Consider the following 18537-nt stretch of genomic DNA (forward strand, 5'->3'; position numbering starts at 1 on the left):
ATATACGTATTTATAGCTGAGGTGATCCCGTACCAGGAACAATATGGAACAGGGTCACTCAAGTAGAAAGCTAGAATTATGATTGTTGCTTCTACCCACACAGTAGCCTCGATCCCAGGCCGAGTTTTCGCTTTTATAACGGTTGGGCGAACAACTGGGCCTGGTACTAGTTGTCTGCGCATGCGTCAAATTTTCATTGTATATTTGTGGTCGGCAAAAATATTTAATAAATCAATAATAGAAATTTGTACACAGAAAATGCACAGAGTGAGTACACAAAAGATGCACATAGGGAGCTGCTTCACAAGGGCCTGGGGAGTTGCCAGTTGTGCTGCAGCACAATTACAGTGACCCAGGGCAACTTCAGGATGATTGAATGCCTTCAAATTACGTTTCAAAAAGATTTAGCAGGCTGCTGGACTTCTCTGATTCTAGGCCCCAACTCGTAACTCATTGCTTGAGAAAACGTAGATTCTCTTGATGTCTCTGAGCTACCCAGCAACGCTCGAATGAGCAGGTCATACTCCAGTCCTGTGTCTGTGAGTATAGGACAATATTAAAAGAAACAAAAGACGGTTAAACCCTTACCTCAAACTGTCCAGTCTCGTCCGTTAGTATAGCCAAGAGGAGCACTGTTGGGATAGCTGGATATTAGCCATTGCTCCTGTACAGAGAAGTAGACATTTTAAATACGTGTAGATCTATACATATTAAATTTCTCGGTTATAGTGTCATTGTCGACGAGCTGATGATGGCAGCACCAAGTTCTCTAGCTCACACTCTTCACTTGATCCACCATATTAATGATGAAACTATAGTCTACCTACATTCTTGCCAAACATGAACAAGACTTGATAGCATAGCCGGCCATAGGGCCCACACAAAAATATCTGACCTTAACAAGCTTGACAAAGCTTTATACCTCTTCCCTTGTTGTTCAGTCTTCAGAATAAGCTTCAGAGAAGAGAGAAGCTTCAGCTAAGAGCCATTCCAATCGATTCCAATAATGATAAAACGGGAACTGACTTCTAGTACACGATAGTACACGAATATAAATGTCACGAAAGTGAACGAGAATATCCATTAGTCAGAATCTGACGAACGATTGACGCATGCGCAGACAACTAGTACCAGGCCCAGTTGTTCGCCTAACCGTTATAAAAGCGAAAACTCGGCCTGGGATCGAGGCTACCCACACAGGAGACATAATTATATATACCAGCCCACAATCTTGTTTTTTGAACTTTTCGTTGTTTTAGTCTATACTACATACATGTATAACATTAAAAAAGCAACACACAAAAAACAGGTATACCGCAAAATATGCCATGGCGATCGATCGAGAGCTCGAGGCATTATAATTATCAGCACATGCAGCGCAGCTTGCATCACTTAGTACTGTACATACGTAATAATATGCAAATTTACAATGTGCGCAAAACATAATCAGTCAAGAAATTACGACATGGATCACAATTGATCAGAGTGTGTGCATGGTAAAGTATACACTTAATACAAAATGCAGGAAAGTCAATAATCATTCTACCTAACGTTATAAAGTTCAGTCAGTATCGCTATCCTCACCAAAGTACTTGGTGCACGCTCCCAAGGCAGGTATGTAGAAGGAAGCATCAGACCACATCTTGATCTTGTGGAGGCCGTTTCTCAACTCAAACAGGAAGTGTTTCGCTCGTAAAACAGGAAGTTCGATTCCTCGTTTAGGGAAGAAGCAGACATGACCCCATTCGGAATGGCAGTTGGTGCAGTACATCTTCTGGAGGCGAGAGATGAGCTTCGGTACTTTACGTGCTACACGCAATCGTTTTACAGATATCTTTTGTCTGAATTCGTAATGCGGAACAACATAATTTTTAGCACCATCAATGAACAGCATGAAAATCTGGTTCCCGTGACAAACGTACACTTTACATTTCTTACAACGGAGAGAAATTTGATAAATTTTCGGCACTTTTTTCGATTGTGGTTTTCGATGTGTGTAATGTCTCATGATAGTTGCATTTCGGCCAGTATACACACGAACCATATTTCTCTGCTGTAGCACCATTTGACCTTTGAACTCATCCCCCTCGGGATCCGGCATGCTCGCGATTGCTCTCTCAAGAAGTGTGGATTGCAACGATTGACTGAGTTCTTGGACAGACTTACGTTTGTAACAAGATACCAGTGTTAGAATGCACTCCTCTTCATGTGAGTTGCGGGTCAATTCATTTCGTTGAGACTGCAGCCGGACAAAAAAATTGCAAGTTGGCAAATCGATTAATGATAAATCGTCAAATTTTTCGATCTCAAACTGAGTTACGAGTAACTTAGAGTCTTCTCTTTCAAAGCTTTCAATAATCTCGATATCTTTTCGCTTCTTGTTTAGTTTTGAGATTGAGATGTATTTGCCGGACAAAATTGTGGGCCTGGCGTGATTAACACTGCTGGAGATTTCGTCTGTCAATGGCTGGGGGTCCCTACTGGAGTCGATAAACAAGTAACCTCTCCATTGGTTATTCTTGGAAAATTTCTCCGATAGCATTCGAGCAACCTCTGTTTCCACGGTAACCTCGTACTTGATGATGTCATTGTACTCTTTACAGACGTGATCATACGATTCAAGTGCTTTCTTAGTTGAGGTGTCATTTTGATCGAATTTCGGTCGATTTTCTTCCAAAAACGGACCAACTTCCTCTGGGCTTTGACGTTTACTGATCTCGACAGCTCGGCAGTAGATGGGTAGGAGGTCGTAAAGAGCGAGGAAACGATCACGGTCGGGGTCATCTTGTGGCACAGAAGACCTCTTTTCCTGTGGGGAAAAACTGTATTAGAAATTGGTACACAATATAATTATACAGATAATAAAAATTAAGAGGATTGATGTTGCATATGAACCATGTACATGTACAAGTCATGTAGTTTTACAGCCATAATTGTATTCAAGTTATGAAAAGCTTTCGCAAAAAAACATTTCCAATAGTCACTGTCAATGATTACAAGGATACGCGTAGATAAATTTTTTTTGGCCAATCTACATGTACTTAAAAAAATCCTTAATTATAATAATGACCAGTTCATTCCCTGACCTCTGACCCCCACCTGTACAAAGCCGATGTAGTGTTGGTTCCATCTCTCCAGAGTGTAGACCACACCCACTTCACGTTCAATACGACTCATCTCAACACAGAGGAGGGCGGGCACATCAAAACGTCGCCATCGAATATGAATAGTTGTCACGGCAACCTCTGTCTCCTGGCGCACAAACATCTCAGAATGGACCTGTGACACACAGAAAATGGGAAATATTTTTAGCACATCATAATTATAAACTAAGTGAGAAAACACACACACACACACACACACACACACACACGCACGCACGCACGCACGCACGCACGCACGCACACACACACACCTTTGGAGTGACTAGTAGCCCCCCGCTTGCCTCAGTGAGAGCACACACACTGATCAGGTGGTCCTGCATGGAGCGCTCACTCAGAGCAAATATACCTACAGATGTGTGTATGCGTGTGTGTATGTGTGTGTGTGGGGGGGGGGATCAATGACAAGCAATGACAAGAGGTAGCATTGCAACAAGCATGTACGCTAGCTAAAATAATCGTAACACAATTACATCACTGCGTCCTTCATGGCTGTGAATTGTTCACACACCACACAAGTACAGCCTATACAGTCACTGTACAAGTACTCCCTACTAATTTATAAGTCATGTGACTATTGTACGCCCCCCTATATACTAGTTCCTACCAGAGTTTGGTTGGCTAGTGAAGCCGACCATCTGGGGCTCATGTCTGCCAATCTTCTCCAGCCTTCTCGCTTCAGAGTACAACTGCAGCAGAGAGAGAGAGAACAGGTCAACATTATAATTATACATATCAACATAGTCTCACAAAAAATTGTATCTGGGACTGTATTTACAATAATTATTCACCTGAACGAGATCTTGTAGTGATGTTTCGTGGTGTATTCCCGAGGTCTCATCAAGCAACAACAGAGTGATGGGTTTAAAGGTCACCTTGCCGTCTTGTAGCTCGCTGAGAAGGCGGCCAGCTGTTACCATGGTAATGGTTGTCTGTGTATGCTTGAACTCCTCACTCACGGTGGAACTGTCAGCACCTGTCGGAAGAGAGGGAGGGAGTACACAGTTTATAGTACATATATTTTATACGATGGCTTGTAACTTATAACAGTTTAGATTGTACGTGCATTTACGTAGAGTAGCTCTTTGGTAGCTGTATAGAGCACTTAGATCAACGATTGCTATTAATCTTAGCTTTTCAGTATTGCAAGAACTGTCAGTATAGGCAATATTGATGATGTATATAGCTAGGGTTTCATGTAGTGTGGGGCCGGGGGCAGGGGTGAACCTTCCCCCCAAAATTGTGTGGAATAATGACATCATCACATTAGTACTACATGATGACATCATCACAAAAACAATTGATTAACTCAACTAAGCCAAACATTTTGCAGCATGCTTACGCGCGCCCAACCCCAAATTTTATCCTAGATGAAACCCGGCCTCCTAAATACATGAAACAAACCACAATGATAACCTAGTACTCACCTGTGATGCACTTGATATCTCCGAGTGGCAGGAGCTCCTTCAACTCTGCATGCAACTGCCAGGCTCGACCAAACGTATTTACCACAATGAGAATTTTCGGGGAATTTCTCGTATTCTTGATATGCTCACACAGCAACATTGCCATCAGCTTGCCATTTTCAGACGAATTCGCAACGTATGCTATGTAGCTTTTTTGCTGGAATCCTGGTCTAGTCAGCTCGAAATGGTGGCTGCTTAGATGCGCCTCTGTCTGGTTAAGGGAGAAGTTACCAGTGCCAATGAGAGGCACTGTTTTGGTAGAGGGTGGTGGGCTGGAGGGCGGAGTCACAAATTCATTGTCGTCCATTGCAGTACCAGAGAAATCTGAAAAAAATTATATACAAAGGTAGTCGATGTAGTTAACTACAATTAACGAATAATTATAATAATAATATGCACTATTATATTCAAACTGTGCATATTGAGCATTCAGGATAGATAATGGTGACAGTCTGGCTAACCAAATTCCTTTTGAAGCAACTCTTCATACATCCGTTCTCCCGACTGTGTGCGTGGGTGAGTGGGGGGGAGCAGTGCGTACATGTACATTACAAGGTAATATTCAGTGTTAATTACTTTACATGTGTGTGACAAGATCTTTCGCAACCTATAGCTAATACACGTTACAGCTGAGTTTGGATCAATAGTTACAGCATCTGGTGTACACACTGCACGTACAGTAGCTAAAGACTCACTACATTTCACCCATATAACCTAGTAACAGACTCACGCTGGTCATCTCGTGCTATAGTACCCTAGTAACAGACTCACCCTGGTCATCTCGTGCTGCCCACATATTTCAACTCTCAGCACATTCTTCCCCGTCAACAAGCTCCTCTGATTAGCGTCCAACGGCAAAATAAGACCCTTCAAAAAAACCGGCAATTGAAACAACATCACCATGACACCTCCGTTCATTTCAACACCAATCAGCAGGAGAGGATAATGGGTCATTTTGAATGCAGTTGAAGCGGCCAATCGGAATGCTTCCAGCTCGTGGAGGGTGTGCTGCGAAGGATCCCAGGAGACGAAGATTCGCAAAAAAGAGAATCCATTTTTTCGCGGAGGATTGAGAATTCGAGGAGCTAATGTGATTGGACGCTGGTTGAAATAGTTGAGCTTTTGGACGTAAAACTGTTTGACACTCGTGTCGCCATAGGCAACCAGAATATCAGTGAGAACGTGATACGTGAATGGAGTGAAGTACGGGTAGATGGCATCAAATATATCCTCTAGCGAATCGGAATTTCTGAGCGTGTCCAGTAGTTGGTCGTACAGCGGTTGCTTGGTTACGTCTTGGTCACCGTAGGGACGAGTTGCATCAATCTTTTCGAGGAATGCCAATAAGTTCTGAGAAAATAAATGTACAGTTTTATTTAGAGTTTCAACTTCATATTTACTACCACAAGCTTCAATTTCATCCCTAAAATTTTTCACCATTCATACCTGAGGCTCCACCTTCTTGTAGCGGATCATACACAGAGCCTGTGTGACCAGTTGCTGAAACGAGTCAACCAACTCCTCGTACTGTCGCTGCAATCGAAACACCCTGAGGGGATTTCCCTCCGCGTTAGACGGCCCCAGGTAGGGGAACTCACTGAATACACCCTGAGGGGAGTAGGTGTGTATGAGGGTGTGGCAAGGGCAGGACGAGACCCCACAGCCGACGCCTGTGTGTGTGGGGGGGGGTCAGATAAAAATGTTGTACACGGATATCATTGAGTAGTTTGTATGGCTCTAGCTATAGTCAAATCTACGTAAGTACGACTAAAGCTTTAATTGTCCTGTTTAGGAGAGGTTGCTCACTGCACTGTCAAGGGAGTTCATGTAGATCTATATCATTGGATGACATCCCTGCGTGCGCGTACCAACCCAAATGGTCATACTGGCCATGCATGGTTCAGGGTTCCATTATAATCTACGCCGGTACTGCTGTATTAAAGATAAGTGTGTACAGTTAAAGGTACCTGTTTCAAGATTTGGCGAGTCTTGGTAATGTTCACTCATAGGCTGGTCATCTAGTGTGTGTGTGTGTGTGTGTGTGTACATGTACATATGTGTGTTGTGTGTGCGTGCCAGTAGACTATACAGTAGCTCATCAATGAACTCAGGCATATAACATACAACAATAACTTACCCATCCTTAGCTCACTGTAAGCTGTAGCCAGAGATTCTGCTGTAGCATAGGTACGTAATAAAGATTTGTTGGTTGCCTAATCAGCGTTTACGCCCACAACTTCATAAACTAGATTCATAGAACCACAAGAAGTGTAGCCTCGAATCCACGCGGATTAATCGGCGTGGATTCGAGGCTACAAGAAGGGATGATTGTCAGTTGCCAGCGAGTCTACATATCTATTCATCAATTCAACATGATTTTACAGCATTAGTTAATGTTGAATCATAGATGATACAGTACTGACGTGGATGTGAAACGGCCTAGTATACGGAGGGGTCCACGGGAATTGTCTGAAGCTATCATCGTAACGAGCAGATTATGTTAGAAACCCTGTAACTGTCATGTTTATATAGCAACCAGAGCGTAGTAAACAGTGTTCCGTGTCTGAAAACTGGTGAAAATGACCGGCACACATTGATACTTGCAGTGGGCTTGTAGGTAAGACTAGTTTCTCTAAGCTCATGGGAGAATATCATATTTTAGCATAAATTTTCCTGTAAAAATACTTTGTGTGAGATTTTTGGCTTGGACAGTAAATATTCAGGTTACCATTCAGTAGTAATACTTGAAGTACACTGTAAACTACGAGGAGAATCTATGTTTGACAACTGTTATGAAAGTTTAGGTGCTATAGAAAGGGCTAAAGCATGAGTTAGTTGCACTTTTTGCGTGAGATTATTTCTAAACCTGTTGAGCCTACTTTTTGCATATTTAGCTGATGAAAACCTTCGTGTATTGATGCAGCAGGAGAATCTATTAACTAAGCATACAGTAAAGTTATTGGAAAAATACAGCCTCAAGAAAAATATGTAAAATCCATGTACATGTACTGTTAAACAAAAATTAATGCTACGTTCTTATTACAACTACAATTATGATTTCTATCAATAAGTTCACACGTACATGTACATGTCATTAACTTTCCAAATTGCAGTGTTGTCTTTCGCTGAGCTAAGATATCAATTGCCAAATGTTAGCTAATTATACTATCAAGTGAAATTTATCCCAGGACCTACTCGAGTGCTACTTCTCTAGGCAACACCATCGGTGAAGACAGCATTAACGTCCAACCTCTTTTCAAGTGCCGTGTATCTACACTTGTATATATAGGAATTTCGAACCGGCAAGTTGGAATGTGTCTCTCTCACAGCCACTTCGTAAACGATCAAGAAACAGTTTATCGTGTACTATAAATTAATACTCTCAAGACTATTATAATAATTATTAGCATGTACACGTACACGTACACGTACAGATCATCAACAATTTCACCCGTTTGCTTATCTCATGCTAGTGTTATGAGTCAGCCACACTTCTTTTGATCTACATGCATGCTACCAACATTGAGTGGCTTGCTTTTTGGATATAATTACATGGGTACAGGGGTAGATCTACTATAAAATAATAATTATAGACTATTATTTTACTAGACTAATTATAGAATAGTTAATATCATCTTGCACTGGACTGTGCTTCCTCTACTCATTCTACCTCCTCACAGTCACTACTACTGTCTTCGCTTAATACACTTGCAGCATCAATATCCTTTCTGTTAATACATAGATTCTCTTTTACCTGTCTCTGGCCAGTTCTGCCAACTCACTTACACAGCTGCTTGGTATAACCTCGATAATTTCCTCGGCGTTTATTTGGATCAAATTGCCTAATTTACGGAAACTAGTAAATTACCTCGGATATGCCCGTTACTATGATAGCTTCAAGCAGAATACCGGAATCCGGAAACGTTTCACATCCACGTCAGTACTGTATCATCTATGGTTGAATATTCAAGAGAATATAGCTCTAAAAGGTCGACTAAGCAACGCAACCACTATCACTAAACAAATAAATGCTATAAAAGAAGGAATAGCCCTTACTATGAAGTCGTGAGAGGTCAAGGCCCGTGGTGTGTCTAAAAGTATACTAAAGCAGTTTGAAGGACTATACTGCAAACGTTTATGAACAGTAAAGCTTATCCATGGCATGAAACCATTCTATATAGGACTTAGATACATAATAACCAAGTCAAGCAATGTCTTTAGCTGTTTAGGCTTCGCAGCAGGGAAAGAGAAAAGTTGACATGGAGTAATTCAAGCTATACTCAACAAAAACTAAAAACAGAGTAAAGACAGCGGACTTAGACAAGTTAGAGCTTGTCAGTGGTGTAAACTTACTTCTCTAGAGTAACCTCCCAGCCTCTGAGTGATCGCTAGTGGATAGGAGAGCTAGAAACAGTTGAAATACAACCAGAGTACGGTGAAAACAAAAATAATCGCGATCGCGAAATCATAACGCGGAGTGTTTCAACCATTTACACAGGGAGGCCTGGTCGTTTCCAATCCCCTTCCTTTTCAATCTATGGTTTGCCCAATGCATGTTTAGCAATATTTCACATATTTTCACTCATGTTCAAACTGTTCTATTTCTGCAGGGAAAGGCCACATCAAGAAACTGGCTGGACAGATAGCCTTTTCTCTCTTTGTATCTCTCATTTCATAAATCCATGAACGTTGAATGAATATTGTCATTTTAAAAATTGCACTAATTCGAAGTTTCACCGCTCTTTGTCTGTCTGACTAAGTAAGTAAGTTTCTTGCCCAACATTTGCTCCAAGTACAGCTCTCTCCAGGATATTCTGCACAGGTTTTCTAAACGACTACAACCTGGATTACAAAGCGCTTCTTCAGAGTTTACTGGTGGGGTGATGACCGATCCCTATATAATTATGTGCGGGCATATAATCATGTGATGAATTGATGTTCCTAATACATGCAGTGTTGAGCACAGGTACACATAGTCCATGCATGCGTAGGGACATGCACGGACAGTACTGGTGACCTGCATGGAATGATGTGGTGGATGGATCCGAAACACAGTCTATATACTATGATGTAATGTATTGTACATGTTCATGATGTTGTAACGGATTAGAGTTATATGCTCTCATCTGATTTCTTATTTCCACGCTTTTTGGTGGTTCCCCTGGCCAATTCTTCACATTGCAAATGTTTTTCTGGTGGGTAATATTAGAGTCTGAGATGTAGCTGGTCAAGACACATGTAACACCTTTGTGCATGCATGCATGGCCATATAATTATATCAAAACCAATGGTGTGTGTTCATTCCGTCATGCACTATAAATTATATAGGTTACTGTCCATCCACATGCATGGCTTCAGAATGAGCTATCTTTGAATTTTTGCGCAAACTGTTCACACTATCTCCAAACTTCCATATTGAACTAATTTTATATCTCCTAGCAACAAGTTTTAGTTCAGTAAATGGTCTGTGTTATGAGCTTTGGAAATCCAGAAAAAAATCACCCTTCACTACAATCTGGCAGAGTTGTTGGTGGTGTCATCATAAAACAATGTTTTTGTGATGTCATCTTTATGAATACCATTAAAATACTTGTGGTATGTATTTCCTGTCTCTTGTCTTGCAAATACTGAAAAGTTGGGGGTCTTAGGGCAGACTATTCTGAAAAGGCTGCAATGGTATTCCAAGTAAGCAAAAATAGGCCTTACTCAAGAACAAAGCATTATTTTGCAAATCCATGATTAAAATCCAAGAAAACATGACTAGAAGCCTATATAGAAACTCTTACTTGCACTTCATTGATCCTTGAGCAGCTGTAGCAGTATACACAGACGGTTACACACACACACGCACGCACGCACGCACGCACGCACGCACACACGCACGCACACACACACACACACACACACACACACACTACTGTATACCTCGCTTGCGCATGCACACCGAGGCATAATAATGTTTTCACCTTCCATCCTCACCCTTCCCCCGTCACCCTCATCAGTAATCTTAAACCATTTGTTAACCCATAGACATTCCTTTTTTGTTAGAGTAATCCCTATCTGGAATTCCCTTCCCCTAAATGTTATCAGTATGCATGTAGAGAGAAATGAAATAATATGATGTTCATGTTGTTCACTAATTCGTCTGGTAATATTCGGTAATTAATCATTGAACACCATTCGTCATGTATATCATATACATGTATAGCAGGTTCCTAAGGAGTATTAGGGTCTGAGAGGCAGAGTGCATGACGTGGGCCTGACCCAAGATCATTTATTTTAATAGATCAAGATATCTTTGACACTGTTTCGTTGGTGGAGCCACTCTGGTTCTGCCCTTCTGATCTTAACCACAGCTATATAGGGCTCTGTGGCGACTATCATGCAGTACCATCAAGGGCGTATTTGCATGTAAAGGAGCTTTTCCTTTATAGCATGTATACTACATAACTATCTAAGCTCTGTCTTCACCAGACTACCGTGAATGAACGTATATATGTCAGTGGACGTGGACAAGACATAATTAAAAATTGAAAGGGATTATAAGTAACAAAACTAATATCCGTCTATCATGCAAAAAAAAACTCTTACTACTTAATCGATGACTTAATTTAATAACAGTTTCACGGACTGAAAAATATTTAAGACTATGTTAACAGTTGATTAGCAGTTACAGTTTGTGGATTTTTTAACTTCAAAAGATGCATGGCTTATCACTTGAATGTATCCCTAAACCGCTCCACCCAGTACAACTAGAGCTAGTACAGCCAACACAATTTACTCACAACAGGTAGGACAACATGGAGGATCAATGATGAAGATGAGGACACTATAACTGTGAACGGAGAAAAACAAAATGGAATGTCATTTCTATGAGAGCCATATATTATATGTACTTAATAACGATGAATCTGAAAATTAACTGCATCTACCACAATAGATTCTAGGTCACTATCTTGAGCAGCTGCACAAATATTTAGGGTAGATATCTACGAAAATTGCAACAAAGAAAATGACTCATGCACTATAGGTATTTGTATCAAAATAATTTTTACTCGTTAAAAGAACATAATTAAGGTTTGTAACTATAATTATGTATACACATTCACCTTCAGTTTTGGAGCCTCTCCATCAAAAGCACCAGTAATGCTGCTGCCATCTACACTGCAAGTCCTTGAGTTGCTACCAACCAGATCAAACCCAGTGTCACAACTGTGGTTAGCCGTCACATTGAAAACGTAATTGCCAAATCCATCAGTAGCAGCAGAATAGATTATAGTTCCGTTAATTGGATCGTCAAGAGGAGAACATGTTATTGCTGCAAAATTAGAAAGTGTATTTTACCAAAAACAGAAGTATAGTATTAACCTTTGCATGATGGAGCCAATTTTTCAAAATCACCAATATAGTGCTACTGCCATCTCCAGAGCATTGCCTTGTATTATTACCAACCAGAGCAAACCCAGAGTTGCAACTGTAGGTAGCCATTATATTGAAAGAGAAGCTGTTGTTTTGACCAGGCACATTCGAATAAGACACAGAGCCGTTGGCTAGATTGGAAAGTGGAGGGCAAGTTATAGCTGTATAATTATGTAGCAGAAATCATCAAATCTACAAAAATGAATGCATAATTATAGTCTACCTTCACAGATTGGAACTAGGCCATCGAAGGCACCATTAATGCTACTGCCATCTCCTGTGCAAGTTGTCGAGTTGTTACCAACCAGAGAAAACCCAGTGAAACAGCTGTATAGGTAGCCACCACATCAAAAGCATAGTTATACCGTTTTCATCAGCAGTAGAATTCTTGTATGTTACAGAACCATTAGAAGGAATAGTCAAGAGAGGGCAGGTGATAACTGTTGTATATACAGAGAATATGAGTGATTCAGCCTACAAGTTTAAAGTTGAAGCCATGTAACTCACGCTGACAAGTTGAAGCTGACTCATCAAAGGCACCAATAATACTGCTACCATGCATCTCCAGTGCAAGTCCTCCCCATGCAACCATGCAGAGAAAACCCAGTGTCACAGCTGTAGGTAGCTACCACAGCAAATACATAGGTGCCATTTTCATCAGGTGAGGCTCCACCAACGTTAATACTGCCGTTGTTTAGCATGGGCACACCAAGGCAGGTTATGACTGGTGAGTGGGTGGAGTGGGAGGGGAGTTAAGAATGTCCAATAACAGAAGGTTGCGCTTACGTTCACAAGTTGGAGCTCCTCCATCAAAAGCACCAGCAGTGCTACTGCCATCTCCAGTACACATTCCCGAGCTATTACCAACCAGAGAAAACCCAGTGTCACAATAGTAATTAGCCACCACATCAAAGACATAATTGTTGTTTCCATCTGATGAGACTCCACCAAAGTCAATACTGCCACTAATTGGCGCTACCACAGCAGGGCAGGTTATAGCTGGAGAATAGAGTACAGTTGGAGAGGGGATAGGAGAGGGTTTACATACATGCAGTCCAGTGAAGAGCTAGCACTCACAGTCACAAGTTGGAGCCGTTCCATTAAAGCCACCGTTGACACTTGTCCCATCTCCGGTACAAGTCCTTGAGTCGCTATTAATCCAGTGTCACACGAGTAGATAACCGTCACATTGAACTCAAGGTTGCCATTTACATCAGTAACAGCTCTGCCATAAGACACAGAGCCATTGATTGGGCTCATCAACGGAGGACAGGTTATGGCTGCATTAGAGAAAATTGGTTAGACAGCTGAAACAGAACATGTTGATGGTCTCACTCACGTTCACAAGTTGGATCAACTCCACTAAAGGCACCGGTAGTGCTACTGCCATCTCCACGGCAAGTCCTTGTATTGTCCCCGACCAAAGCAAACCCAATGACACAAGTGAAAGTGGCCATTGCACCAAAAGGAATTTGAAATGGATTGTTATTAGCAGAAATAGCTCCACCACCATAGTCTACTTCACCGATTATTGGGTCCCTTAGAGCAGGACAGATTATGACTGCATGGGGTGTTCAAAGGTGGAGTGGAGGACCTTAAGTCACAAGACTCCGGACAACAATAATTATTGCATTGGATACTCACCTTCACAAGTTGGAGTTGCTCCATCAAAAGCACCAGTAATGCTACTGTCATCTCCAGTACAAGTCCTGAAGCTATTACCAACCAGAGAAAACCCAGTGTCACAACTGTAGATAGCTATAGCCTTTCAAACTCTAAATCACCATTGTAAACCACAGAACCATTGGCAAGATCGTTCACGGGAGGGCAGGTAATGACTGCATAGAGTAATGGAGTTTGGTTTAACATTATTCATACACTCACTTTCACAAGTTGGTGCCTCTCCATCAAAAGCACCAATAATGCTGCTACCGTCTCCAGTGCAAGTCCTTGTGTTGTCCCCAAGTAGAGAAAACCCAGTATCACAACTGTATGTAGCCATGACATTGAAAGTATAGCTGTTGCTTTGACCAGGCACATTCGAATAAGAAACAGAGCCGTCGAGAGAATTGAAAATTGGAGGGCATGTTATAGCTGTAGCAGAGAAAAACATTTGCTATATAATTTATAACTCGATCCTAGAATATTGTTTAACTTCCTATACCTTCACAGATTGGAGAAATACCATCAAAATCACCATTAGTGGTACTGCCATCTCCAGTGCAAGACCTTTTATTATCCCCGACAAGAGACAACCCAGTGAAACAGCTGTAGGTAGCCACCACATCAAAGGCATAGGTGTCGTTTTCATCAGCCATGGAACTGTATACCACAGAGCCATTTGAAGGAACATTCGAGGGAGGACAGGTTATGGCTGTAGTGAAAGGAAGTAAACAGTAAATGACATCTTCTATTAAACACTCAATTTACCTTTACAGATGAATTCATCAGTTCCTGAAAATAATATTATAGCACCAAATCCATTCAGACAGCTACAGTTGAACTACTGTCCCATGTTATTCAAACAAATAGAATTTTGACCACAGTTGCATTGTATATGGGAGATAATCTCATGCCTCCAGGGTAACCGTAAGAATTGGAAAAGCTGAATCCATACACACTGAAACACCTAGAACTGCTGAGCTGTTTTGATGGCGGATAGAATGAGCTCCAGCAGACACACTCATTCTACTTATGTGGCCACACACCTCACCACTTGAACATGTGATATTCTGCCAGTCAGTTACAATAGAATTGTCCAATAATATTTGTTCAATTTGAAAATACTCGGAAGGAACATACATCGTGACATAGTTGGATACGAAAAAAGGAAATGCTTCGACAACATAGTTATTTGTATACTGCTCAATTGGAGGGATTATCATCATGAATGGGTCTCCCACACCACCTTCACCACCATATGCATACTGAGCGACCAGTACTAGAGAAGTGTTCAATGCTACAGACACTTAATAGTGAGTACAAACTCTCTGAAACTTCCTCCACTCTCAGTCTGTAACTGGAATTCACTGACCAATACCCCAGTGACGCAGTTCACAGCTACAGTTGCTGCTCGGGCACTAAGAACACGAATACGTTCACCAGAAGACCTACCCTCGAGAGATGCTACGAGGAATTTTGAACCCCATGTCACAGTCGGAGGCACTTGCTCAACCAGGTGGTCACAATAGCTTCTACCTGTTGGAACGTTAGCACAATCAGATCCGCTAAACACAGACAAAGGTTTGGAGCTAGTTATTCTTGTTCCTGTGAGATCATTAGTACCACTTGCAATCAGATATGTTTCCATACTATTGAGTGATATTGTTGTGGAATGGAATTTGACAACAGTTCCATTTTCACAAGCTACCACCAAAATCACACTAGGATATATACTGAAAGTGTCATAAGAAATTCCATAATATTCGTATTCATCCACTGCCATTACAGTACAGGGTAATGCTAAGTAGGCATCTGCAGACAATTCTTCAAAAGAGATCCCAAACACGTTTACGTTTCCGTCAGCTTCAACAAGGATCCCCTTGTTCCTTTCATTGACAGACAAAACCTCAAAACTGATTACCGTATAGTTGAAGAGTTAGAAATATTCCTGCTCAGATCAATTGGAGTGACCATAAAACTAACAGCACTTGACTCTGGGTTTGTAATGAACAAGTACAACTGATCTGCTGCCTCACTACCATTTATAGGGAAACCCACCACAAATTTGTTGCCAGTTGATGAGGTCACATCTATAGGATCCATGCAATGAGAAATGTACAAGCATATAGATGTACAAGAATTCAGGCATGCAGTCTTACCTGTGACTTGGGCATCACAAAATGCTTTCTTGTGAGCAAATGTGATTACGATTATTGACAGGGTCAAAGTAGCAATCCTGTAGCTCATTTTAGTAACTGGGTATAATCTTCTCTTATTAATTTTATGGGCTTCTGGTATAACTAGTGTTCAAGCTGGCGCTGTGCTAATGCCTCTCGCCATGATTTGCTTTCGCTCAAAAGTATAGAAGAGAAAGTATAGAAGAGGAAAAAGTGTATAAAATAATCTGTCTAAAACTGACTTGCAATTGTATAATTATGGTATCATTGTTGTGTTTTGTGGCTGCTTATACCAGGACCTCAAGGATCTAGGAAGCAACAAAGAAGAAGATTTTGTTTTCAATTAATTATAAGCGGAAGTGCATAATTATTTCATAAAGTTAGCTTATCTATATAAAGTCACTGAGAAGAAAAGACTTATTACATGCATCTATTGTTGTATTATGTGGCTTTAATACCAGGACCTCAAGAAAGAAGAAAATTGGATCTGTAGTTCATGCAGTGTATAATTATAATATTTAAGAAGAAAAGACTTGTGTACATACATATTGTTATCTATAGTAGTGTTTTGTGGCTTACCAGGCCCTCAAGAAAAATATGATTCTGCCAGGAGGATCTGGATCTGGGGAATGAGCGCGCATGCGCATTACATCCATAGGAATAATTAAAGGGTGTGTCCAAAGAGATCAATTTCACAAATGGCTACTGCTAGCTAGCTGTTTTAACAGGTATTTTCTGAGTCTTGTAGCTAACAAAAAGCTAGCGCTTTAGTGCAAGGCTAACTCATATGTTGAATAGAAAGTTTGTGCGGACAGATGATGCTATGAAAGATACTGAAGAGACTGCAACAGCCTTCAATGTGAGTCAAACTAGCCATAACTCGAGAAAGAAGCTTTAGTTTGCTAATCCACGAATCAAAATCCAAGAGAACGTGGCTAGAAGCCTATAGAAGCTGTTAGTTTTCGTCGCATTGCAACCGTTGAGCAGTTACAGCTGGAACAGACACACCGACACACAGACACACACACACACACAGTCAGCTTTACCGTATCCCTCTTGCGGCTACGCCTCGAGGCATAATTATACTGATTATGAAATAATTATAGTCTAATAATTAATTTTAGTGAGACAAAATCAATGCTCACTAGTTCTATAATAATAGCTACTATAGTGCACATTTATGTATTGTGTAAAGTATATATGTCATTAATACGGGTAGGAGTGACATTGTTGCAAAGCACTATAATTACATAGATACAAGGTTTCCTGAAGCCTAGCCATTTCCAAGAATTCAGTTATAAATGTACACAGCCTGATGCCTAAGATTGTCAAACAGACAACTAAATCTAGAGCATAATAATTATAGTAGGGTACCAATCCATGACGTAATTTGTTCCCCATGCAGATACTATTATTGGAAGAGATCCCTTACTAACGTCATTGCTAAACTGATGAAGAGTATAATAGTCAAAAAGTATGCGACCTTTACCCTGCCAGTTGTCCCGGTATAAGCACTTGCTCGCTATTTGTAGCTATATATAGCTGGTTGTATGCTGCATGTGATACTATTTATGAACATTGTAATAGCTATAGGATCTTCAGCTATATATATATGTGTAGTACTAGCTAGCTTCCTTCACCGGCCTTCATAGAAAAGAAGTGGAAGTGCGGCCTGGGATCGAGGCTAAGTACTAGCTAGCTTCATAGTATGGGAGGCATGCCAGTCACTATAAGTAAGACAAGCTGGGAAATACACGCACTGCTTTAACTTCATTTTAGGGAATAGCGGTTTCTCCAGTTTTATAGTAATCAGAACTATATTAAAAATGTAGTCAGCTAGGTGCCCAAGAATACAAACATTAACGGATGCATGTTTGTAAGCACATTTTGATAGCATGCATGCATGCATAGTGGTTTTTGTCCCAGAGAGTGGTTGTCAACTGTCAGTGTCTTGAAGATACGAGAATCCAGAGCAGAATCAGGAACTCAAAGACTGAGTTCAACCATAATTGTTGTTGCAACAGTATAATAATGATATGCAGTGTGCATACCCTTTACTGGTCAAATTGTTGTACAACAACAAAGGAGCATGCTATAATATTGATCAATGTTGATATTGGATTGTGTGGTAGATTGGAGAGTGTCATGAATGCGATTATCCTTTGAAGTTAAATTGCCGAGCTGTTGAATTTAACATGGTTGTTTCTCCATGTAACCAATCCTAGATCTTGACACTGGATTGGCTCTGGAAGCAGCACTATTGATTTTGTACTTTTATTTCCTGGTAATCTTAACTGCTTATTCTCCTGTTTTGCCATTGTCTGTGGCTATAGCTACTGCTCCCATCTAGATCTACACAACCTTTAACTGGGATGCTAAGTTATACTTTCTCCAGACACAACTCATCTTTTGTGTGTCCTACTGTATCCCTTACCGCTCAAATTGAAGGTTTAGACCAGCTACAGCTTTTAAAGGCGACACATACTTCCATCGAGGCAGCAGCAGGGCATAATTATAATCAACTGGTTAGTGTGTGTGCATGTGTGTGTGCGTGCGCACAACCATTGACCATAGGTTGGGCCGGCTGACCACAAATTCAAACTAAAATGATGACCCTCTTCGCAAACGACCTAGAAAGGGTTATAGTGAACA

General features: G+C 40.9%; 2 protein-coding genes and 1 long non-coding RNA gene across 3 annotated transcripts in view; all 3 read right to left on the bottom strand.

Annotated features, from left to right (window-relative positions):
• The window catches only part of LOC135344060 (dehydrogenase/reductase SDR family member 7-like), a 29377-nt gene that overhangs the window by 2927 nt on the left and 7913 nt on the right, over positions 1–18537 (bottom strand). The gene's annotated exons all lie outside the window — the stretch shown is intronic.
• On the bottom strand, positions 204–1188 carry LOC135343742 (uncharacterized). Its single transcript, XR_010397227.1, has 2 exons — positions 589–1188; positions 204–537 (listed from the first exon to the last, which is right to left on the bottom strand). It is a non-coding gene; the product is annotated as an uncharacterized LOC135343742 (long non-coding RNA).
• Positions 1410–6825, bottom strand: LOC135344031 (interferon-induced helicase C domain-containing protein 1-like). The gene is made up of 11 exons (XM_064541092.1): positions 6765–6825; positions 6595–6645; positions 6074–6297; positions 5399–5977; positions 5089–5131; positions 4589–4951; positions 3953–4137; positions 3769–3850; positions 3416–3510; positions 3100–3279; positions 1410–2809 (listed from the first exon to the last, which is right to left on the bottom strand). Exons 1-11 carry the CDS (start codon positions 6766–6768, stop codon positions 1562–1564), a joined length of 3054 nt encoding a protein of 1017 aa, XP_064397162.1. The 5' UTR covers positions 6769–6825; the 3' UTR covers positions 1410–1561.

This window comes from Halichondria panicea, chromosome 11, assembly GCF_963675165.1.
Source record: "Halichondria panicea chromosome 11, odHalPani1.1, whole genome shotgun sequence".
Taxonomy (NCBI): Eukaryota; Metazoa; Porifera; class Demospongiae; order Suberitida; family Halichondriidae; genus Halichondria; species Halichondria panicea.